This window comes from Mirounga angustirostris, unplaced genomic scaffold, assembly GCF_029215605.1.
Source record: "Mirounga angustirostris isolate CCGP_5_RB_7025 unplaced genomic scaffold, mMirAng1.0.hap1 SCAF_10, whole genome shotgun sequence".
Lineage (NCBI taxonomy): Eukaryota > Metazoa > Chordata > Mammalia > Carnivora > Phocidae > Mirounga > Mirounga angustirostris.
The window spans coordinates 20,463,044-20,487,724 of NW_026991718.1; the positions used below are offsets into that span (position 1 = coordinate 20,463,044).

A 24,681-nucleotide genomic window follows, 5' to 3' on the forward strand; every position below is an offset into this window, starting at 1 on the left:
GCTGTGTGTTCTCTAGAAAAATATACAAATAATTCCTTAACTAATAATATGAATATATAAATATACCTATTTTCTTTCTTGGCTTTGCAAATATGTGAACTAGAGTCTTTACAGAGCAATGTTTTAAAAGGCATAAATCCTAAGCTAGTATTAAATTGGCATTTTCTTTCACTAAGTTTTAGCATTTATCAAATATTATTTCATGATGCTGGGTTTACCTTTAAGCCTACATAGACCCCCATTTTATTCTTTTTTTTTCTAGGGTCAGAGACCTTTCATGCTTTGATCATTCCCGCCACCTTCAGTGGTAGATACAGCTTGATGCTTATGTCTTACTCCAGCAAAACTTTTTTTTTTTTTAAAGATTTTATTTATTTTATTTTTTTAAAGAGAGAGAATGAGAGAGAGCACATGAGAGGGGGGAGGGTCAGAGGGAGAAGCAGGCTCCCCACCGAGCAGGGAGCCCGATGCGGGACTCGATCCCGGGACTCCAGGATCATGACCTGAGCCGAAGGCAGTCACTTAACCAACTGAGCCACCCAGGTGCCCACTCCAGCAAAACTTTTAACTTTAGGGAAGCCAAACATTAAGTACTGGCTGAGCCTCCCAATTCCCACCTCCATGCAGTGTGATGTCCTGTCGAGGTTTTCTTCCCTTTTCCCTTGCACATAGTGCTAGCTCTGCTACTAACAGTGTGACCTCTGGCAAGTCCCTAACGTCTCTAAGCCTTAGACTTATCTGTAAATTACGTGCAGGAGTTGAATTATGATTTAAAGATATGAAACCTTGGGGCACCTGGGTGGCACAGCTGGCTGGGCATCTGACTCTTGGTTTTGGGTCAGGTCATGATCTCAGGGTTGTGGGATAGAGCCCCTCGTCGGGCTGTGCTCTGAGCTCAGCACAGAGTCTGCTTGGGATTCCCAGCCTGCCACGTGCTCTCTTTCTCTCTCTCAAATAAGTAAATCTTCAAAAAAAAAAAAGATATAAAGCTCTAAAATTCTATGATTTTGACCCAATAATAAATAAAATTTGTTAATAAGTGTAATTAACTCCTAAGTTTTCAGAATATGGAGCCCATGGAGGAAAGGCTCTAATTGATGGAACTGCTCGAAATAACTGGGATAAAGCATAGTTTTAACATTTATTTTCCATATTTAGCTACCCTAATTCCCCCAATTTTTTTTTTAAAGATTTTATTTATTTATTTGTGAGAGAGAGAATGAGAGAGAGCACATGAGAGGGGGGAGGGTCAGAGGGAGAAGCAGACTCCCTGCTGAGCAGGGAGCCCGACTCGATCCAGGGACTCCAGGATCATGACCTGAGCCGAAGGCAGTCGCTTAACCAACTGAGCCACCCAGGCGCCCCAATTCCCAAAATTTATGTAGTGGAATTAATTAGGCTTTTTACATTTAAAAATCATAACATTTGAGGGGTGCCTGGGTGGCTCAGTCGTTGGGCGTCATCTGCCTTCGGCTCAGGTCATAATCCTAGGATCCTGGGATGGGGCCCCTGCATCGGGCTCCCTGCTCAGCAGGAGGCCTGCTCCTCCCTCTCCCACTCCCCCTGCTTGTGTTCTCTCTCTCACTGTGTGTCTCTCTCTGTCAAATAAATAAATAAAAATCTTTAAAAAAATAAAAATAAAAATCATAACATTTGAAAATGCTTTACAATATTGGGGCTTGAGTTAATCAAACTTATTTTTTTGTTATTTAAAAAAATTTTATTTATTTGATTTAAGATATTATTTATTTATTTGTCAGAGAGAACACAAGCAGAGGGAGCAACAGACAGAGGGAGAAGCAGGCTCCCCGCTGAGCAGGGAGCCCGATGCGGGACTCGATCCCAGGACCCTGGGATCATGACCTGAGCCGAAGGCAGACGCTTAACCCATTGAGCCACCGAGGTGTCCCCAAAATTTTTATTTATTTGAGAGAGTGAGCAAGAGAGCACAAGCAGGGGCAGGGGCAGGGGCAGGGGCAGAGGGAGAAGCAGCCATGGTAGCTTGATCCCAGGACTCTGGGATCATGACCTGAGCTGAAGGTAGACCCTTAAAGACTGAGCCACCCAGGTACCCCATAATCAAACTTATTTTGAAAGGGAGAATCACGCTAACACTGAAGATTCCCTGAGGAGCTCAATGTAATGCAATTGATGACAAACCTGTGTAGCACTTACCATAGCTCATTTTGATTTGCATAGCTAGCCTATATTAAAATTGTTGGTATTATCTTAAGACACTCCCAACTAGAGGATAAGGTTTAAGTGACAAGAACAATCATAGAAACAAACTGAAGGGCGAGGTGTATTAGAGAAGACAAGCATTTTCAGTAGGGAAGCTTTAGGGGTGGTTGGGGAGGAAAAATGCAAGCCACGCCTCTAAAAAATGAGAGACTGAAATATGATGACCCTAACTGCCTCAAAGACCTATTTTATTTTATTTTTAAAATTTTTTTATTCATTTGAGACACAGAGATAGAGAGAGAGAGAGAGAGAGCGAGCATGAGCAGAGGTAGAGGCAGAGGGAGAGGGAGAAGCAGGCTCCCTGCTGAGCCAGGAGCCCCATATGGGGCTCTATCCCAGGACCCTGGGATCATGACCTGAGCCGAAGGCAGACGCTTAACCATCTGAGCCACCCAGGCGCCCCTCAAAGACCTATTTTAATCACATATTATATACACAAACATTTTGGGGGTGGTGGCAGGGTATAAAAATGCAGTTTTTACTTCTCTCTTAATCCCTGTTTCCAGATGGATCAGGGTTTTCTCCAGTATTAGGTTTAACCAGCCTACCAGGTTCAACTATCCAGCCATGACATCCTAGGTGTGCTTTGCCTGGTGAAACAAACTGAGAATGGCAGGGCAGGAGGATGACTAAACTACAGAGAAGAAGAGGAAGAGGGGAGCATAAAGGCTGATGGGGAGAGACAGAAGGGTGTAAGGCATATGAAAAGAAAGTGCAAGGAAGAGGCAGCGTAGGGTTGGGGTTGGCTTCACCATCCTTCAATTTTGGACACCGGTGGTTCGATTTTGGCGGCAGGGAGGGGCCCTGCTTCTTCTGTATGGAGCTCTGGGCTCTCCCGTATTCCAAAAGGACCGCAAGGCCTGTAGTGGGTTCTCGCCGTAGAGCACAGCACCGAAGCTCCCACTTTGCCGGGAGGTTCTCCCTGCGCCCAGGTGTTCCTCAACCCTCCTCTCCTCGCCCTGAAAGGCGGATTACATCATCCCAATCTGAGCAGCCCGGCCAGTTTTTCCGTGTCAGACTCCTGCTCTCTGGAACGTCAACTCTCGCTCCTTAAGTAAAACCAGGATGGAGCTCTAGTGTTTCTCCTGTCACGATTAGCCACGAGGGAGGGCACTCCAGGATGCGTCTCATTTTAGCAAAGAACCTATTAATGACCCAGGGCGCCACTTTTTCTCGCGTTTACGAACTGCAGCTACACAGGAACACACGGCCATCCAAGCCAGTCACTGCGCCAAGACCTTCAGCTCGACACACGCCACAAACACGACCGAGAGCATCCTCAGCGTAGCTGGGAGGGCGACCCCAGGACGAAGGGGGGGGGGGTTCAAGGGGCTACTCCAGCGTGCGGCGCCTGCGCAGTCACCAGGCAGCGCCTCCCCGCGGGGCGTGCTCGTAACGCTGCGCACCCTATCAGACGGCCGCAGGGAGCGCGCCCGCGGCCTCGCCCTCTCTCGCCCCTCCCCTCCCTCCTCTCCGCGGGGCCTTAGACTGGGGCTCGGAGACCCGGCGCGCCCCTCTCCGCCCCCGCATGCCCCTGCACCCTCCGGCGCGCGTGCGCAGAGGCGATCCGCAGGGCGAGGGCGCGAGGGAAGGGCGGGCGTACGTCCTTGCGTGCGTCTCAGGCAGCGCGCACGCCGGCGTGAGAGGGCACGGGGAAAAGGTGGCTCTGGCCGGGGCGGCTCGGCTTCCTGTGGCTATGTAGCTGAGCTCGTTGGCTCGGGGTCCTTCCTCGCTGCCACCGCCGCGTCCTGGCGCGGAGTTTCTGCTCGGGAGAGAGACCGTCTTCACGTCCGTCGCGCTTCCTCGACGGCAGAGCTTGCTCGCTCGTCCGTGGGAGCGTCCCGGCCGAGCAGCCCTGAGGGGGGAGGGGAGGCCATTTTGTCCCGACCGACTCCCCGGAACCGGGCGGAGCGGCTGGGAGAGGCTGTGGAGCCGCGGTCGCCGCCCTCGGAGGCACCGGACGCCGCCACCGTCGGGGCTTCCTCGACGAGGCCGTTCGTAGGTCGCCCGCGCCCTCTCGAGCCCTCGCTTCTCCTCGCTTTTTCCCACGCTTCCCCGGTACTCCGGCCTGAGAACGCCCAAGTGAGGAGTTGGCCGTAGTGAGAGGGACCGATCCCTTGGGACCCCCGGCGGCGAGAGCCTGAGCCGCTCCTCCCAATGGCGAAGAAGACGTACGACCTGCTTTTCAAGCTGCTCCTGATCGGAGACTCGGGAGTAGGGAAGACCTGCGTCCTTTTTCGCTTTTCGGATGATGCCTTCAATACCACCTTTATTTCCACCATAGGTAAGACCTGTGGGAAGATGGTGTACGGTCTGGGTAGCTGCAAACCGTTTCTTTTACTCCAGACATCTTGCTTCCCGTAATAAACGCCTTTGTTTCAGTGATTCCGATTCCAAGCGACAGATCCAAGTTACTGTTTGAATCGACATCGAGCTTACTGGGGCGGGGTCTTCCCATGCTTTCCATCTGGTCTTTTGCTTTCAAGTCTCCTACTCTGTTCATTGCCTCTGTTGCAAAATAGGCAGCATTAACCACGTCCCAGAATGGTGTTTCTTTAAGCGACTGGACTGGCTTTTTCCATATTTGTGTGGCGTTAGTAGATGTACGGTACTTGTAAGGGATTTATTTTAGTGGTTTGGATCGAAGCCGTAGTAGTCATTTGGTAAAGGCCTGAATTTATACTTCAGGGCAAAGAGAAGATTCCATATGGTCATAACTTAGAGTGAACTTGAGGGTTTGTGTGAGGAATAATTAAAGCAAATTAGAGGGGAAAAGTGAGTTCCCCCGCGTTGACTAATCCACTGATGTGTCAAACAATCGGAGGCTCTTCGTGCTTGGGGTGGGACTCGGCATGTTTGCCTCACAGTGCTTTTGCAGACATCAACAGAAGCAGTAATCTAAAAGAGATGATCAGTTTCTGTCCTCAAATCCGAAAGAATGAAGTTCTCTCCTATTTGACTTTACGCTGCAGTTTACAGGAAAACATTTGGCCAGTCCTAGCCCTAGAACTTCTCATGTACTTTCACCTCATGTTTCAGAATTACTTAGTGTGGAAGTAAGAACTAAAGATTGACCTTTTTAGTCGGTTTCCCATTTTGGAAAAGAAAGGGGAAGGCTCTAGGAAAGTCCCTTCGGACTCTGGTTAGAAAATTTAGTGGAATTAACACGACTTTTGTTAAATGAATTGTATGTGAAAACCGTCCCCCTGCCCCCCATAAGTATCTTAAAGAATACATAGTTGCTCCTGTCATTTGGATCCCAGCACTGAGCGTTGGGGAGTGAAACCCAATTATAAGTGTAACTAGTTTTATGTTTGAGACGATTTTAAAAAGCAACTGCAGTCTTTTCGGAACTCTGAAAATTGTCCGAATTAAGCTGATTTCAGTTTATAGCATTACTGGAATGGTTGATTTGCACTTGATCTTAGCCAAAAGGCCGAGAAGCGATGGAATGGAATGGTTGATTTGGATTTCTCATGACAGAATTTTTGTCAGCTACTTAATTCATTCTTACAAATTATGCTGAAACTAAATTGGGCAAGTGATCATTTAAAATAGATTTTAATTTTACTCTTCCTTTTTTTGGGGTGGGTAGGAGTCCTTGCAATCATGATTTCCTGTATACGATATTATTCTTTTCACCTGTCATAAATTTCATGAAATTTAGAACTTGTTCTCTGCTTGTGGATTAGCACCTTCTACCACTGTTTGCTTTTAATACTCCACTTTTAACTGTAGCTGGGTGGGTCGGGTGGTTAGATAGTTCAGCAAATATTTATTGAGCACCTAATGTTAGGCACGGTTTTAGGTACTGTAAGTGGTGAGTGGTGAACACAGTAGACCCCTCGAGCAGCCTAGTGAGGACAATCAGAGTGTGGGAAGTGCTACAATAGGGATGAGCGCAGGGAGGAGGGGTGACTAGCCTAAATCATGGGGAGTCTTGAGTAGGCTTGCATGGAGATGATGTCTGAAATGAAGCCTGAAGGACATAGGAATTGGACCAGAGGGATGGCATAGGATCTAGAAATTCTGGAAAAGGGAGCACAGTATAAACTTGTAGTAAGATCAGGGATTTAATTCGTGTGGGCAGCTTTAACCTGCCATTGAGAAGGGTGGTGGAGAGTAGGAAGCAGTGCATTACACCCCATCTATTCCAGTTTTTTTGTAATGGGTACATAACCCACAACTAGAACTCAATCCTGTAAGATAATGACACAATCTTGTATAGTCCTTTTTTTTAAAAAGTTTTATTTATTTTTTTAGTAATCTTTATACCCATCATGGGGCTTGAACTCAAAATCCTGAGATCAGGAGTCTCATGCTCTTCCAGTTGAACCAGCCAGGTACCCCTTGTGTAGTCCTTTTATTAGGGAAAATGTGCGGTGGTTTTGGTTTGAGCCTGCTGGATTGGAATCCTACTTACACAGGCTGTGGGCTTTGGCAGGTTACTTAACCTCTGTGTGCTTCAGTTTTTTCTTTTTATTTCTTTTTATTTTTTAAAGATTTTATTTATTTATTTGACAGAGAGACACAGCAAGAGAGGGAACGCAAGCAGGGGGCGTGGGAGAGGGAGAAGCAGGCTTCCCGCGAAGCAGGGAGCCCGATGCGGGGCTCGATCCCAGGACCCTGGGACCATGATCTGAAGTGAAGGCAGCCGCTTAACCAACTGAGCCACCCAGGCGCCCCCAAGTTTTTTCTTTAAATAGGACCTGCTACGTAGGGCAGTTGTGAGGGTTTTATGGGTCAGTGAGAGTAAAGCATCTAGCATGATACCAGGCACACCGTAGGAGCAGAGTGCATATTAGCTAGATACAGAATGTGTGTCCCTTTGGCTGTTGAAGTGCAGCAGAACAAGTTACGTTATGGATTGAATACCCTGTGTACAGTGGTCACTCAAATATTTGTTAGTGCTCTGCTGACCAATTTCACATTAGACTCTGAAACTTTCATATTTTGATATAAAAATATCTGATGTTGGCTTTTTTTTTTTTTTTTTTTTAGATTTTTATTTATTTGACAGAGAGAGAGAACAAGCAAGTAGGCAGATAGGCAGGCAGAGGGAGAGGGAGAAGCAGGCTCCCCGCTGAGCAGGGAGCCGGATGCGGGGCTCGATCCCAGGACCCTGGGATCATGACCTGAGCCGAAGGCAGCCGCTTAACCGGCTGAGCCACCCAGGCGCCCCTCGATGTTGGCATTTTGATAAAGAAAATAGGTTGAAGAGTGTGAACTGAGAAATGAATAAATACATAAGTGTAAAATTTTGAACATAGCTCCAATGTATATTGCATGTGTTACTCTGTGTGCAGGTTTAGAAGTGTGTTGTCTTAAACCAGTGCTGTTTAAAACAAATATAATGTGGGGCGCCTGGGTGGCTCAGTCAGTTAAGCATCTGCCTTTGGCTGAGGTCATGGTCCCAGGATCCTGGGATCGAGCCCCGCATTGGGCTCCCTGCTCAGCAGAAAGCCTGCTTCTCCCTCTCTCACTCCCCCTGCTTGTGTTCCTGCTCTCCCTGTGTTTCTGTCAAATAAATGAATAAAATCTTAAAAAAATATATATATATAATGTGAGCCAGCCACGTGGATATTTTTTGGTATTAAAAAACGTAAAAAATAGGGCACCTGGGTGGCTCAGATGGTTAAGCGTCTGCCTTCGGCTCAGGTCATGATCTCAGGGTCCTGGGATGGAGTCCCGCATCGGGTTCCCTGCTCAGTGCAGAGCCTGCTTCTCCCTCTCCCTCTGCCACTCCCTCTGCTTGTGCTCTTCTGTCTATCTCTCTGTCAAATAAATAAATAAAATCTTTAAAAAAAAAAAACGTAAAAAATATATTTTATATTAAAAGAAGTAAAAAAATGAGGCGCCTGGGTGGCTCAGTTGGTTGAGCATCTGACTCTTGATTTTGGCTCAGGTCATGATCTTGGGGTTGTGAGATTGAGCCCTGCTTTGGATTATGTGCTTAGCGGGGAGTCAACTTGAGATCCTCTCCCTATGCCCCCATTCCCCTGTGTGTGTGTGTGTGTGCGCGCGCGCGCATGTGCGTGCTCTCTCTAAATAAATAAATAAAACTTAGGGTTCCTGGATGGTTCAGTTGTTTAAGCGTTTAACTCTTGGTTTTGGCTCAGGTCGGTTGTGAGATTGGGCCGTGTTGGGCTCTGGGCTCAGCATGGAATATATTTTGAGATTCTCTCTCTCCCTCTGTTCCTTCCCCTGTGCTCTTGTGTTTGTGCTCTCTCAAAATAAATCAAATCTTTTTTTTCTTTTTTAAGATTTTATTTATTTTTGTGAGGGGGGTAGAGAATAAGTGGGGGTGAGGATGGGGGTGGGAGGGGAGGGGGCAAAAGGAGAAGCAGACTCCCTGCTGAGCAGGGAGCCTGATGCAGGGCTTGATCCCAGGACCCTGGGATCATGACCTGAGCCGAAGGCAGATGCTTAACTGACTGAGCCACCCAGGTGCCCAAAATAAATAAAATCTTTAAGAAAAAATAAATCTTTTTTTTTTAGATTTTATTTATTTATTTGAGGGAGGGAGAGAGCGGGAGAGCGGGAGCACAGGTAGGGGGAGGGGCAGAGGGAGAGGAAGAAGCTGACTCCTTGCTGAGCAGGAAGCCTTATTTGGGGCTTGATCCCAGGCCCTGAGATCATGACCTGAGCAGAAGGCAGACACCCAACTGACTGAACCACCCAGGCGCCCCAGAGAAAATAAATCTTAAAAAAAAATAAAAGAAGATTTATTTATTTATTTATTTATTTAAAAAGATTTTATTTACTTATTTGACAGAGAGAGAGACGAGAGGGAACACAAGCAGGGGGAGTGGTAGAGGGAGAAGCAGGCTTTCTGCTGAGCAGGGAGCCCGATGCAGGACTTGATCCCAGGATCCTGGGATCATGACCTGAGCAGAAGGCAGACGCTTAACGACTGAGCCACCCAGGCGCCCCTATTTTTTATTTTTATTTTTTAAAAGATTTATTTATTTTAGAGTGTGTGTGTGGGGGGAGGGGGAGGGGCAGAGAGAGAAAGAGAGAGAGAGAGAGAGAATCTCAAGCAGGGGCTCTATCCACAGACTTGAGATCATGCCCTGAGCTAAAGTCAGGAGTCAGACACTTAACCAACTGAGCCACCTAGGCACCCCAAAGAAGAATTTAATGATAAATTTTAACTCGTTTTTATCCCAAATGTTATCATTTTATTATGTTATCAAAATTAAGAAAATGTTGATATATTTTATATTTTTTTTCCAGTGTGTATGTTATACTTACAGCTAATTTCAGTTTAGATTGGACACATTTCAAGTGCTCAATAGTCGCGCTGGTGGCTACCATATTGGACCGTGCATGTCTAAACAGTCTGAACTAGCTAGTTGGCTAATGTGCAGATGACTAGAAATGACTTTGGATGTATACTACTTTTAAAAAATTTTAAATTTTATCAGTAGACTAGGGTTGTTTTTTTTCTCTTTGAGTTTTTAAAAAATGTGGAGCATTCTCTAATTATAATGATAGTGAAATTTGAGTTGTTACTTGATAGTTAAAACCTCCTGAGGTTTGGATAGGTAGTTATCTTGCTATTGCTAGGTGAGTATTCAGAAATAAATAGAAGTAGGTATTCAGAAGGGCCAAACTGTCAATATTAGGCAGGCCCTCATTATTTCAGTCAGAATCATTTTAGTTGTTCATTGGGCATTGATTCTTGGAAGAATTTTTACAGGCTTATTGTGCTTATAGTACACTCAAAGACTACTGTATTTAAATTTTTCTGTGTCCTTTTAATTCCCACATATTTACATCAGAAATTATGTATGATATTTATGGTCAAATTTATTGCAGATAGAGTTGCCAAAATAAATTACTGGTATGTTTCACACAACATTATCAAAGAGAATCCAAGGGCACTAGACTATCAGCTACACAAGGGCAGAGGTGGGTTGTTTGTTTTTGTTTTTGTTTTTGCTGATAGATGCTAAGCACCTAGAAGAGTCTCTTCATTTAATGGGTGCATGATAAATAATGAATGAATGAAGAGAGGCAGACAGACAAGTAGTACAGAGTCAGGATCCTCTAATATAGAATAGGGACCAGTTTTGTTTTAGTATTTTCCTTTCTACCTCCTTTCTGAGCATTATATATGTCAAATAGATTGGGATCTTTGCCTAAAGATATTAGCTGTTTGGCTAATAGAGTAATTTTAGGGTGAAACTGGCCTTGGAAATTCAAAGATTGTTTGAGAAGTATTTGCTAGAAGAGAGTGACTGGTTTTGGAAGAGCAAATTTTAGTGGTTGATTTGGTTATAACCCTCTTGGCAGTATGAGGTCAGGAAAACATTACCCTTTAGTGATACAGTAGTTACATGTACTTGTCCCAAGGCAGGAATTTTTAGTGGACTGTCTTACTGAATGTGCTACTTTTTGGTGTTGTTGTTTTTTTTTTTTTTTTTTTATAAAGATTTTATTTATTTTTTTGATAGAGAGAGACACAATGAGAGAGGGAACACAAGCAAGGGGAGTGGGAGAGAGAGAAGCAGGCTTCCCGCAGAGCAGGGAGCCCGATGTGGGGCTCGATCCCAGGACCCTGGGATCATGACCTGAGCCGAAGGCAGACGCTTAACCGACTGAGCCACTCAGGCACCCCACTTTTTGGTGTTGTTAATCCTCCCTCCACGCCTAGACTTATTATTACCTTTTCCATAGGGAATTTCTTTCATTGGGAAATGGAGCATCTGGGCTCCATGCAAGAAGTTAAATTGGTAAAGACTCTTGCCCCTGGGAGAGGTATTATGAATGCACCCTTTTGTTGTCTTTCTGAGTGATTTTGCTAAGCTTTGGAAGAGGAGGATGGTTCCACTAGCCTGCATTTAAGAATTGGTTGATGAAGTTGAATTGAGCCCATTTATATGGGGAGGCTGCTTTTTAGAGAAATGAAAAAAACCTCTGACATATTAAATGTGGCTGGACTTTGCTGTGATTTTCATTCAGCAGCTCATGCTACAGGAATTCCAGAATGCCTAATGGATCATTCGTTTGAACACGGTATTTTTAGGATTGATTAAAAACTATCCAGACATTTTTCCCAAGGAAGATCTACAAATGGCCAGTTAGCACCTGAAAAGATGTTCAACCTCACTAATCGTTAGGGAAATGCTAGTCACAACCACTATGAGATGTTACCTCACACCCATTCGGATGACTGACTTCTCACAAATGCACTTTGTTACATCATTACCTGTTTTAAGTTCTTTCAGTTCCTTTGGGTGTAGACCCAGAAGTGGAATTACTGGATCATGTGGTAATTCTATTTTTAAGTTTTTGAGAAACTACCATATTTTCCACAGTGGCTGCACTGTTTTACATTCCCACTATCACTGCACCAGTGTTCCAGTTTCTCCACATCTTCACCAACACTTACCTATTTAGCGGCATTATTTGTAATAGCCAAATGGTGGAAACAACCCAAATGTCCACATGAATGGCCACACAAAATGTAGTATTGTATACATAGAGTGGAATATCACTCAGCCTTAAAAAGGAATGAAATTCTGATATATGCTACAACATGGCTGGACCTTGAAAACACTGCTAAGTGAAACAAGCCAGACCAAAAAAAAAAAGGGACAAATATTGTGTGAAATCATTTATATGAGGTACCTAGAATAGGCAGATTCATAGAGAAAGTAGAATAGTGGTTACCAGGGCCTGGGGACTGGGTAATGGGGAATTATTGCTTAATGTGTACAGATTTTCAGTTAATGGGGGAATTATTGCTTAATGGGTACAGAGTTTCAGCTTGGGGAGATGGATAGTGGTGGTGCTTGTATAACAATTAGAATAAAATGCCACTGAATTGTATGCTTAAAAATGGTTAAAATGCACAAAAAGGCAAATATTCACTGTATGATTGTACTTACATGAGGTATCTAAATTCAGATTCATAGAAACAGAAAGTAGAATGGTGAAAGGTAAGTGATAGTCCCCCAGGGAGTGGGGGAAGGAGGGAAATAGGGAGTTGTTTAATGGGTATAGAGTTTCAGTTTTGTAAGATGAAAAAGTACTGGAGATCTGTTGCAGAACAGTGTGAATATATTTAATGCTACTGCATTTTGCACTTAAAACTTGTTAACGTGGTAAGTCTTAAGTGTATTTTTACCATAATTTAAAAAGGTAAATTTTATGTTATGTATATTTTACTAAGAATCCAAAAAACAAGCAGAACTACCCAACACTTGACCCAGTTCCCTGTAAGGGCATTTGATCACAGACAGCCCCTCACTGTTCCATGTGATAGCTACTATTAACCAGTGGTCATTCAGTCAAGAGGATCGATCCTTTATGGTATCTTACCACACTTGAGTGTCATTGGTCTGTACTTTTAGATACTGAAGACAGGTTTGTCTTTTTGTTGTGTGTATCTACGTAGAACTCCTTGGAATGTTAGAATCATGAAATATTAATGCAGGAAAGAACCCTCCAATTAATATTAAAGAGTCAGGAAACAGACTGGTGAGGTGAAGGAAGTTCCAATAGGTTGTATGGCTGATTAGTGAAAGAGTTTTTTTTTTAATTAATTAATTAATTAATTATTTTTATTTTTTAAAGATTTTATTTATTTATTTGAGAGAGAGAATGAGATAGAGAGCATGAGAGGGGGGAGGGTCAGAGGGAGAAGCAGACTCCCTGCTGAGCAGGGAGCCCGATGCGGGCCTCGATCCCAGGACTCCAGGATCATGACCCGAGCCAAAGGCAGTCGCTTAACCAACTGAGCCACCCAGGCGCCCTGTTTTTTTTTTTTTTTAAAGATTATATTTATTTTAAGAGAGAGAGCCGCACGAATGTGCAAGGCTTGGGGGGAGGAGCAGAGGGAGAGGGACAAGCAGACTCACCCCTGAGTGTGGCACCCAAGGCAGGGCTCTATTTCACCACCACAAGATCATGACATGAGCCAAAACCAAGAGTCAGACACTTAACTGACTGACACCCCCATGCCCTGAAAGTTTTGACTAGAATCTAGATCCAGTTCTGTCTATATTCTGTCATGGCCATGTTTCTCATTCAGAGAATTTCATTGTTTTGTTTGAAAAAAAAATTAATGATGGATAATTCTTCCTACTCATCAATTTCTATTTGAAAAGTGGAGTTGCAGTGGTTTTCTGCTTTGTTTTTGTTTTTGTTTTGGAAGAAGTGAGGAAAAGTAACAAGTATCAGCACCAAATATCAAAAAGTTTGTTCAGGTTACTTGTCCTTTGCAAACTTAGAGCATACCAGAGCAGAGCTAAGCGGATAATGTTAGGGATAATTACTTTCATTTCCAGAATCATGGCGTATGAGATGTGGCAAAGGAAATAGTGATACTCCTGTTTGGTTTGTAAAAAAGAAAGAACGATAGGAGAAGTACTGGTAATCTGTCAAGTTTTAACAGTACTAGTTTCCCCAGTCAGTGCTGTGGTAGGAGCTGTGATTAATAGAAAAGTGTAAGAGCTGCTTGAGTGTTGATTTACAAATTAGAAGCTGCTATTTAGCATAAAATATAAATTGTGTGACTAGAGATCTGCATGCGAAAATTGCTTATGGAGATGGTTCGGTCATAAATGAACAGTTTATTTTTTTTTTTTTTAATTTTTTTTTTAAAGATTTTATTTATTTATTTGAGAGAGAGAATGAGATAGAGAGAGAGAGAGAGCATGAGATGGGGGAGGGTCAGAGAGAGAAGCAGACTCCCTGCCGAGCAGGGAGCCCGATGCGGGACTCGATCCAGGGACTCCAGGATCATGGCCTGAGCCAAAGGCAGTCGCTTAACCAACTGAGCCACCCAGGCGCCCTAAATGAACAGTTTAAAGCTACAGAGCATGTTAATAGAACATTTTCTGAACCCGAAAGACTGATAAAAGTCTTGTAAAGGTCATAGATTTACTTCCTTCAAATGATGAATATTGGGGGTTAATAGAAAAAAAATTTTTTTTAAGATACTATTTTTAGGTAATCCCTACACCCAATTGCTTGAATTTTCAATCCTGAAATCAAGAGTCGCATGCTCAGTGGCGCCTGGGTGGCTCAGTTGTTTAAGTGACTGCCTTTGGCTCAGGTCATGATCCCAGGATCCTGGAATCGAGCCCCGGTTTGGGCTCCTTGCTCAGCGGGGAGCCTGCTTCTCCCTTTCTCTCTACCTGCTACTCTGCCTGCTTATGCTCTCTCTCTCTGTCAAATAAATAAAAAATCTTAAAAAAAAAAAAAATTGCATGCTCTACCTACTGAGCCAGGTACCCCTGGAATAAGTTTTTAAAATCTGAATTATAAGATAAAGAATTTGAAAAGATGGTTAGAATAAAATTTTGGTGAAGAAAACTCACCTGAAGGGAAATCTGAAATGAGAAAAAAATTTCTTTGAAAACAGTGTTTTGGATTATAAGCAAAAATGATTACTTGATGTTTATCCTTCTTTCCAGAAATGAAAAATTTGTTTTTTGAGGTAAACAGCAACTGGTGATGGAACACTGAGTTTCCAGTATGACCCAGAAACAGAGCATCCAAGGTTGTAAATCATTAGAAAATGGAAAAACCAGTATTCTGGAGACCCAAAAAGTACAACGTATCAAAATCAGAACAGAAGGACTGTGTTGATTTGTTTCTTTCATATCAATAGAAATGCTTATGTAAACTTTTTTTAATGGAGGTTTTTATTAAGGCAGTTGTAGATTCACATGCAGTTACAGAGGGATCCCTTGTACACTTTACCCAGTTTCTCCCTATGAAAACATTTTTTGATACTATAGTATATCACAACCAGGATATTGACATCTGGCATGGTACACCAATCTTATTTACATTTCCCAGTTTTATTTTCATTTGTGTGTATATGTATTAAATTCTCTCCAGTTTTTATCACTTGTGTAGGTTAATGTAGTCACCACCACTATCAAGATGATGAACCGTTCCAAGGTGTAGGGATCCCTAGTATTATTTTAACTATACTCCTACCCCCATTTATCTCCTCCAGAAATTTGTTTTTCATTTATAAAGTTTTGTCATTTCATAAATATTATATAAATGGAATTATATTGGATGTAACCTTTGGGATTGGCTTTTATTCACTTAGCGTAATTCTCTGGAGATTCATCCAAGTTGTGTATATCAGTAGTTCTTTTTTTTAAAAGATTTTATTTATTCATTTGACAGAGATAGACACAGCGAGAGAGGGAACACAAGCAGGGGGAGTGGGAGAGGGAGCAGCAGGCTTCCCCCGAAGCAGGGAGCCCAATGCCGGGCTCTATCCCAGGACTCTGAGATCATGACCTGAGCCGAAGGCAGACGCTTAACGACTGAGCCACCCAGGCGCCCCATTTTTTTTTTTTTTAAAGATTTTATTTATTTATTTGAGAGAGACAATGAGAGAGAGAGCATGAGAGCGGGGAGGGTCAGAGGGAGAAGCAGACTCCCTGCCGAGCAGGGAGCCTGATGCGGGACTCGATCCTGGGACTCCAGGATCATGACCTGAGCCGAAGGCAGACACTTAACGACTGAGCCACCCAGGCGCCCTATCAGTAGTTCTTTTTTATTGTGTAGTATTACATGGTATGCATTCACCACTGTTTAACCATTCACCTGTTGAGGAATATCATGGCTGATTCCAGTTTTTGGCTGTTATAAATAAAGCTGATATGAATATTTGTGTATAGGTTTTTATATGATCATAAGTTTTCATTTCTCTGGGATAAATGCCCAATAGTATAATTAGTGAGTCATATGATAATTTCACGTTTCCAGAGAGGCTGTTCTGTTTTACATTCCTACCAGCACTGTGTGAGTGATCTAGTTTCTCTGCATCCTTACCAGCATTTGATGGTGTTACTATTTTGTATTTTGCTATTCTGGTATATGTGTAGTGATACTCTCATTGTGGTTTTAATTTGCATTTCCCTGCTGGCCAGAGGTGTTGAAAAATCTTTTTATGTCCTTATTTACCATCTGTATATCTTCTGATGAAATGTCTGTTCATGTCAGTTGCCCATTTTCTTGGATTGTTTTTACTGTTGAGTTTTGAGAGTTCTTATATATTTTAGATGCTAGTCCTTTGTTGGACATGTGCTTTGCAAATATCTCCTAGTCTGTAGCTTGTCTCTTCTTCATGTGGACACTTAAGAGCAAACAGTTTTAATTTTGCTGAAGTCTAATTTTTCTTTTAATGGATCATGCTTTTGGTGTCTAAGAACTTCGTTAGTCCTAGGTCCTGAAGATTTTCTTCCATTTTTTAAAAAGATTTTATTTATTTTAGAGAGAGGGAGGAGCACCTGCGTGAGCAGGGGGAGAGGCAGAGGGAGAAGCAGGCTCCCCACTGAGCGAGGAGCCCAATCTGGGCCTCAGTCCCAGGACCCTGAGATCATGACCTGAGCCAAAGTCAGATGCTTAACCAACTGAGCCACCCAGGTGCCTGATTGACTCTTTTATAATAGCAGTTTATACTGTGCTTTCTGAAAGGTTTTTAAAATTTTTATCAGTGATACATAGTATTTGAAATAAAACACTGCTAAAAGATTTATAGTAACTGAGGTGCCTGTCCACAGGGAGCCTGCTTCTCCCTCCTCTGCCCTCCTCCCACCCCACTTGTGCACAGATGCATTCGTGTGTGTGCATGCTCTCTTTCTCTCTCTCAAATAAATAAAATCTTTAAAAAAAAGATTAAAAAAATAAAAGATTTATAGTAACAAAAAAAAGGAATCTCTTGTCCCATCCCTCTCCATCCCTGGTCCTGCTCTTGAGAGGCATCCTCTGGCTCTTCTGTTACCTACTTCTATTTTCTTTTTTTCATATTTATTATTATTATTATTATTATTATTATTATTATTATTATTATTATGTAAGCTCTACGCCCAATGTGGGGCTCAGACTCATGACCCCAAGATCAAGAGTCTCATACTCTACTGACTGAGCCAGTCAGGCGCCCCTACCTACCTCTTTTTGAATGATAGGCCTATATAGTCATCTCTTGAGTCATTAATATTAAATGAGAATTTTAACATCTTATAATCTCATCCCACTGTTTCTCCTTTTTGTTAAATTGGTTTCTAGTGGTTCCATTAATATGTCCTTGTAAATACACCTTGTCAAGCCAAATAGTTTTTGACTCTCCTTTCCTCTGAAGTTAAAAGTTTCTATTTGATTAATTTCCTTTTACCCCATTGTCTTCTTACCTTCTCCAACAATCTCTCAGAATGATTATCTATACAGTCACATCATCAGTCATTTTTTTTTTCTTCCTGGACACATCTCTTCTAGATCTTTTCTCCTTCCTGCTTCAATAATGGATTGGTCATTAACTAGGCCTGTTGTACAGCTATTGCCTTGGGAATTCCCTTAGCCGCCTCTTCTGTGCGATACTGTTTTTTGTTTTTTTTCTTTTTGGTTTATGACCTTGGATCGTTTCATGGTTTAGTAGCTTCTTGAAAAAAGGGTGCATGGCAAAGGAAGTTTTTTGAGACTTTACACATTTGACAATGTCTTAATTCTTTTCACTCAACAAAGGTTGACAGGGATTCAGATTCTAGGTTGAAAATAATTTTTCTTGATTTTGAAAGTAGTAGTCTATGGTTTTGTTGCTTTTGATGTTGCTAGCAAGTCCAGTACCACTCTGATACTTTATCCATTATTTGTGGCCTAGTTTGTCTCTGGAAGTTTTTAGGTTTAAAAAATTTTTGAATTCCTGGTGACAAATTTCACAGTGATGTATCTTAGTGGGTGGGATCTTTTCTTAATGGACCCATTTTTCTAAATATTTGGTGGATCTTTCCAGGTTTTTCTTGCATTTTTACCCCCTATAATTTTCTTCCCTTTTTTCTGTTTTAATTGGTTTTTGGACTTCCTGGATTGATTGTGTAGTTTCCTATTTTCCAGCTTTGTTCATTTGTTTTAATTTCTGGAAGATTTCCTCGATTTTATCTTCTAACTTTTTTATTGAAGGTTTTATTTCAGCTGTCATATTTTAAAATTTCTAGTAGTTTTTTCTTGTTTACCCTTGAAATTTGTCTTTTAAAGTGTTCTTTTCATAAATACGGTTTTTTTTTCTTGGAAGATAGCTTTGACATTTTCCTCTACTACCTGGCTGTTTTTTTCCTTCAAGTTTTCTGTGTTCTCCCCACATTTGTTTTATTCTGCATTTTATTTTTTTTATTTAATTTTTAAAAAATTTTATTTATTGGATAAAGAGAACATGTGCGCACAGGCAGGGGGAGTGTCAGAGGGAGAGGGAGGAGCAGGGAGCCTGATGTGGGGTTTGATCCCAGAACCTCGGGATTATGCCCTGAGCCGAAGGCAGATGCTTAAACCAACTGAGCCACCCAGGTGCCCTTATTTTTTTATTTTTTATTTATTTTGTATTTGCAACAAATAAGGAGATCACAAGATTTATTCTGTATTTATTTATTTATTTAAGATTTTATTTTATTTATTTGACAGAGAGAGACAGCGAGAGAGGGAACACAAGCAGGGCAAGTGGGAGAGGGAGAAGCAGGCTTCCCGCGAAGCAGGAAGCAGGGAGCCCGATGCGGGGCTCGATCCCAGGACCATGGGATCATGACCTGAGCCGAAGGCAGACGCTTAATGACTGAGCCACCCAGGCGCCCCAAACTTTTTTCTTTTCAAAGATTTTATTTTGGGGGCTCCTGGGTGGCTCAGTTGGTTAAGCACCTGACTTGAGCTCAGGTCATGATCTCAGGGTCCTGGGATTGAGCCTCTTGCTCAGCAGGGAGTCTGCTTCCTCTCCCTCTGCCCCTTATCTTGCCCCTGCTCTGTCTCTCAAATAAATAAAATCTTAAAATTTTATTTTATTTTATTTTAAGATTTTATTTATTTGAGAGAGAGACACACACAGCAAGAGAGGGAACACAAGCAGGGGGAGTGGGAGAGGGAGAAGCAGGCTTCCTGCCAAGCAGGGGGCTCGATCCCAGGACCCTGGGATCATGACCTGAGCTGAAGGCAGACGCTTAATGACTGAGCCACCCAGGCGCCCCAATTTATTCTGTATTTAGAGGCCTTTCTCAAATGATTGGTAATTTCAGGGTGTATGTTCATAATTAAGAATGAAGAATGGATCATTAAAAATGTTTGCAAGCTCTGTAAGCATGGGTGGGGCTTTTTAATCTCCCTTTTTTGTGTCCTTTCCACACTGCATTGAGTCTCTTGTTCTTGAATTCGAAGTGTATCTGTTTTATATTTTCTAGAGAATAAATCGTTAGATTCCTGCTTTAGCCTTGAGTGGTAAAATCTGGTTAGGTGAGATGGAGCCTTGGTCTTGGGGGTGTCCTTATGTAAACCTTTAATCAGGCCTTCCTTTTCTGCCTGGTGCCTGGTACCTTCTGTTGCAAAACCTTTCCAGGGTTCAGAGACATGAATTGGCTTGCTCCTCCTCAGTGTCTTCAGTGGACCCTGTGGTCATAAGATTTTGTCTTATGTGTTGAGATTAGAGTTATGATGTTTGTCTATTTATTTATTTAATATTTCTTGTTTTCCTTGCTGTTTTGGTGTGATTTTGGAGAGAATGGGTCAGAAAGATCTTTCTATACTACCTTAGCTGGAACTTGAAGTAATTAAAAAAAAATTTATTTATTTAAGTAATCTCTACCCCCCGATGTGGGGCTCAAACTCATGACCCTGAGATCAAGAGTTGCATGCTCTTCCAACTGAGCCAGCCAGGCACCCCTGGAATTTGAAGTAATTTTTGAATCAAAATGATATTGACTCTACTTTTTAACTCAGAACATCCAGTAGAGTTAGGATGAATAATATTTTGCTACTGTTTTTTAAATATCCAGCCCATCCTCAAAATATTTTTGTTTTTGTTACTTAGGATAATCAGATGAATGTGGTGGAGAATCAGACTAGTTCTGTTCAGAAAGTGTTATTTAGAGGAAACAGTTTTAGTTTAGATATATAATTCTTGGTTGATTTACTTGGGGGAAAAAGAGTATTTCTGCTTTTTGAACAAAGTATGACTGAGTCTATAATTTCAGTCTTCTGCTTTTGATGTATACTATTTTATAAAATACTGAACAACAGATGATTCAGCAAATTCGTAATCTGTTAGAAGATTGCAGTGTGTCCCATATATTACAGCACTTGGCATTGAATGAGATAAAGTATCTCACTCATGATTTTGCTGGTTTGAGACCTCCTAGTAAACATTTATCCTTACCAAGTATAATTATTAAGTTATTCTACCTCTTTATATATTCTTAGTCTTATTAAAAAATACCTTTGCCTTCCTTAAATCAGAAGTTAGCAGATAAATAAGAATTAAAAAAAAAAATCCAGTAGTATCTTTTTGCATGTATTTGTGGGGATATATTCTCAGCATAGTAAAGGGGCAAGAGTGTTATAGAAGGTAAATATAATATCAAAATAATTGTTCAAACATTAGCTCTTTGCCTAAGTGAGTAAGAGTTTTAAAAACTTTTTTTTTTTAAGATTTTATTTATTTATTTGACAGCACAAGCAGGGGGGTGACAGGGAGAGGGAGAAGCAGGCTCCCGTTGAGCAGAGATCCTGACATGGGGCTCGATCCCAGGACCCTGGGATCATGACCTGAGCGGAAGGCAGACGCTTAACTGACTGAGCCACACAGGCGCCCCCAAACTTTTTTCCTTTTGAAAAATTTAAAACCTACAGAAAAGTTAAAATACTTATACAGTGAACCCCCGATTTGCCAATAGCCGGTATTTTGCTACATTTCCTTTTACGTCTCTAAAGAGAGTTTATTTTGTGTATGATATAGTGTCTGATTTAAAATAGTTTAAAGATACATATTTCAAGGGGAACATATTTATTTAAAAATTTTTTTTAAAAGATTTATTTGACAGAAGGTGAGAACACAAGCAGGGAGAGCAGCAGGCAGAGGGAGACAGAGAAGCAGGCTCCCCACGGAGCAAGGAGCCCGATGATGTGATGATGTGGGGCTCGATCCCAGGACCCTGGGATCATGACCCCCGCTGAAGACAGACGTTTAACCAACTGAGCCACCCAGGCGCCCCCATAGTCATTTAAAAAAAAATAATAAACTAAGAAATTAAGCTATAAGCCTTTACAGTTACTGTTTATTAAAAAAAAATAGAGATTTTACAAAATGTGTTAGGCATCTTGTATGAGTATCAGGGATGTAGTGGTGAGTGGTAAAGACTTGGTGACTGCTCTTGTGGAGTTTCAGCTTTACGGGGGAGGGAGTGGTTGAAAAGTACCAAAATAACTACTACTTTCTCAGCACCTGAAGTTAGAATCTGATTCACAGTACCTTTGCTATTTTTTTTCTTGGCTCTTCTTCTAAGACATTTTGTGTTTTGAGAAATATAAACTTTATGCCTTTTAAGATACTTTATTTTTCTATTTTATTTTTTTACATAATTATAGTTGCTTTTAGAAAGATGTAGAGTTCTTTTAAGATGGAGAATTTTAACAATCAACTAGTAACACTGCATTTATCTAGGGATTAGTCTTCCAGCACCGCAGTACTTGGTGTTTTCTCAGTGTCTTACTGACTTTGATTTTTAACCCCATTTTATTAAGCCCAAAGCAATTAAGAAGCAGCAGACTTTTTTTTTTTTTTAAGATTTTATTTATTTATTTGACAGAGACAGCGAGAGAGGGAACACAAGCAGGGCGAGTGGGAGAGGGAGAGGCAGGCTTCCCGCGGAGCAGGGAGCCCGATGCGGAACTCGATCCCAGGACCCTGGGACCATGACCTGAGCTGAAGGCAGATGCTTAACGACTGAGCCACGTAGGCGCCCCAAGAAGCAGCAGACTTTTGCTGTTATGCAGGTAACATGTCTAGCCAGAAAAAATGAGACCAAGTAGACATGTAGGGAGGAAACCTGAAAACTAAAATGAAGATTAAAGGTTGTATTACTATACCATACAGTTACAGATTTGTGAACTGATGATTATTAGTGAGAAGAAATTCTTTAGTAGTTTCTGTCAAGGTAGAAAGTTTGGTATATTTTGCAGACATAAAATGATTAAGTTTTGGTACCTTGTTACATAATAATCAGAGTTTAACTTTTGTGGACTATTTTTTCTACAAGATGCTGAATAAATTATTTATCAAAACATAATAAAACATTTCTTACATTCAAAAAGATTAAAAAAAATTGGGATGATCATTGGAAAAGTGAGGCCTGAGGGTGCATTTAATTCAAAGAGAAAATTATGAGCCTGGCTAAGGTAAACTTAGTATTTATTTACTACTTCTCAAGTTCTAGGATTTGTTGGAAGATTATCCTTTGACATGTGAGTGAAGCAGTTTGGGGGGTAAATATAAGGATTTTTTGGCATATTGAATGATACATTAAGAGAAATAATTTCTCTGTTTTAAATGGACTCAAAGAGGGTCTGCACAGATGTGTGAATGAATGTCAGAGGCATAAATAGCATCTTAGTGAAACTAGCTTATATCTGGGGCGCCTGGGTGGCTCAGTCGTTGAGTGTCTGCCCTCGGCTCTGGTCATGATCCCAGGGTTCTGGGATCGAGCCCCACATTGGGCTCCCTGCTCAGTGGGAAGCCTGCTTCTCCATCTCCCACTCCCCCTGCTTATGTTCCCTCTCTCGCTGTGTCTCTCTCTGTCAAATAAATAAATAAAATCTTTAAAAAAAAAAAAAACAACCAGCTTATACCTAACCTTTAAGATCGATTTCTAGGAGGTCAGCCATGTTCTTATCTTTATATGCCTCCCTCAAGAATAGTGGACTTGTGGATCGTAAGTTGGAGAGGATTTGATAGTTTGTATTTCTCTGTACAATAAAATATTCTAATAAAAGTATTAAAATAGTAATATCTTATATAACACAGGTGACTATAAATTAAGCAATATATGGACTGTACTTTGAGGTTGTTACTATTAGTTAATGCATACTTAAGGGAATAAAAATAAATTCAGTATTAACCTGATAAACTCCAGTGTAACTAAGTTTTACACTATGACTTCCCCTCACTTTATCCTCTCTCTTTTTTTTTTGTTAAGATTTTATTTATTTATTTGACAGAGAGAGACACAGCGAGAGAGGGAACACAAGCAGGGAGAGTAGGAGAGGGAGAAGCAGGCTTCCCGCTGAGCGGGGAGCCCGATGCGGGGCTCGATCCCAGGACCCTGGGATCATGACCTGAGCTGAAGGCAGACACTTAATGACTGAGCCACCCAGGTGCCCCCTCACTTTATCTTCTGAAAAATTTTCCTTATTTATTTATTTTTAAATATTTATTTATTTTGACAGAGAGAGAGAGAGACAGTGAGAGAGGGAACACAAGCAGGGGGAGTGGGAGAGGGAGAAGCAGGCTTCCCACTGAGCAGGGAGCCCGATGTGGGGCTCGATCCCAGGACCCTGGGATCATGATCCGAGTCAAAGGCAGACGCTTAACGACTGAGCCACCCTGGCGCCCCGAAAATTTTTCCTTATTAAGATGTTTTTATGTTTAGGTGCCACAACTTAACAGGACTTTTTTCTTTTTCTGTCTATCTGTCTGTCTATCTATCTATCAACAGGACTTTTTTTCTTTTTCTACCTATTTATCTATCTATTTATGTATGTATTTATTTATGTATTTATTTATTTAACAGAGAGAGAGAGAGCACAAGTAGGCAGAGCGGCAGACAGAGGGAGAGGGAGAAGCAGGCTCTCCGTCGAGCAGGGAGCCCAATGCGGGGCTCGATCCCAGGACGCTGGGATCATGACCTGAGCTGAAGGCAGCCGCTTAACCGACTAAGCCACCCAGGCGCCCCAGGACTTTTTTTCTTTTTAACACAGGACATTTTAAACTTTCTTTAGCGCCCAACATATATTTTCTTGAGCTGATTTCCACTATTTTTTAGGTTATGCTATGTTACAGGCATTGTTTATTGGGTTGTTGGTGACAAGGCAATATATTTATATGAATACTCTTCCCTTTTCCCTGGGTTATGAACTTCCTATTTAATGATGATTTCCAACTCCAGTAGTGATCTAGTTAGGCACAGTTTGCTCTTTCAACATTTTCTTCAGTCTTGGGGAACATCTCCATGCTTGACATTGGACATGGTCTACCCTTGGAATACTTTAGCTCCGTAAAAACGTTCCTGCTGAAGGGGTTCTTCTAACATTTTTTCCTGGTATCTTAATGAATTTTAGTAAATTACTGAGTTTAAAACTGCTCAGTTGAATGAGAATTTTTTAGGGAACTGTATTCTCAAATACAGTTTGTTTTATTATCTGTTAAGTGAGTTTGTTGATTGATGGGAACGAGTGGTTACAACGAAAGAATTGGAAGTCTTTTCTTTTTTCAAAGATTTTATTTATTTATTTGACAGAGAGAGAGAGAGATCACAAGTACCCAGGCAGGCAGGCAGAGGGAGAGGGAGAAGCAGGCTCCCTGCTGAGCACAGAGCCCAGTGCCGGGCTTGATCCCAGGACGCTGGGATCATGACCTGAGCCAAAGGCAGATGCTTA

General features: G+C 41.7%; 1 protein-coding gene across 1 annotated transcript in view; it reads left to right on the forward strand.

Moving 5' to 3' along the window:
• The first annotated feature begins 3,775 nt into the window (after positions 1-3,775).
• Positions 3,776-24,681, forward strand: part of RAB10 (RAB10, member RAS oncogene family) — an 89,637-nt gene continuing 68,731 nt past the window's right edge. Inside the window, exon 1 of the mRNA XM_045884226.2 lies at positions 3,776-4,525. Within this exon, the coding sequence (XP_045740182.1) occupies positions 4,399-4,525 (127 nt within the window). The 5' untranslated portion in view covers positions 3,776-4,398. The remainder of the gene's footprint in view (positions 4,526-24,681) is intronic.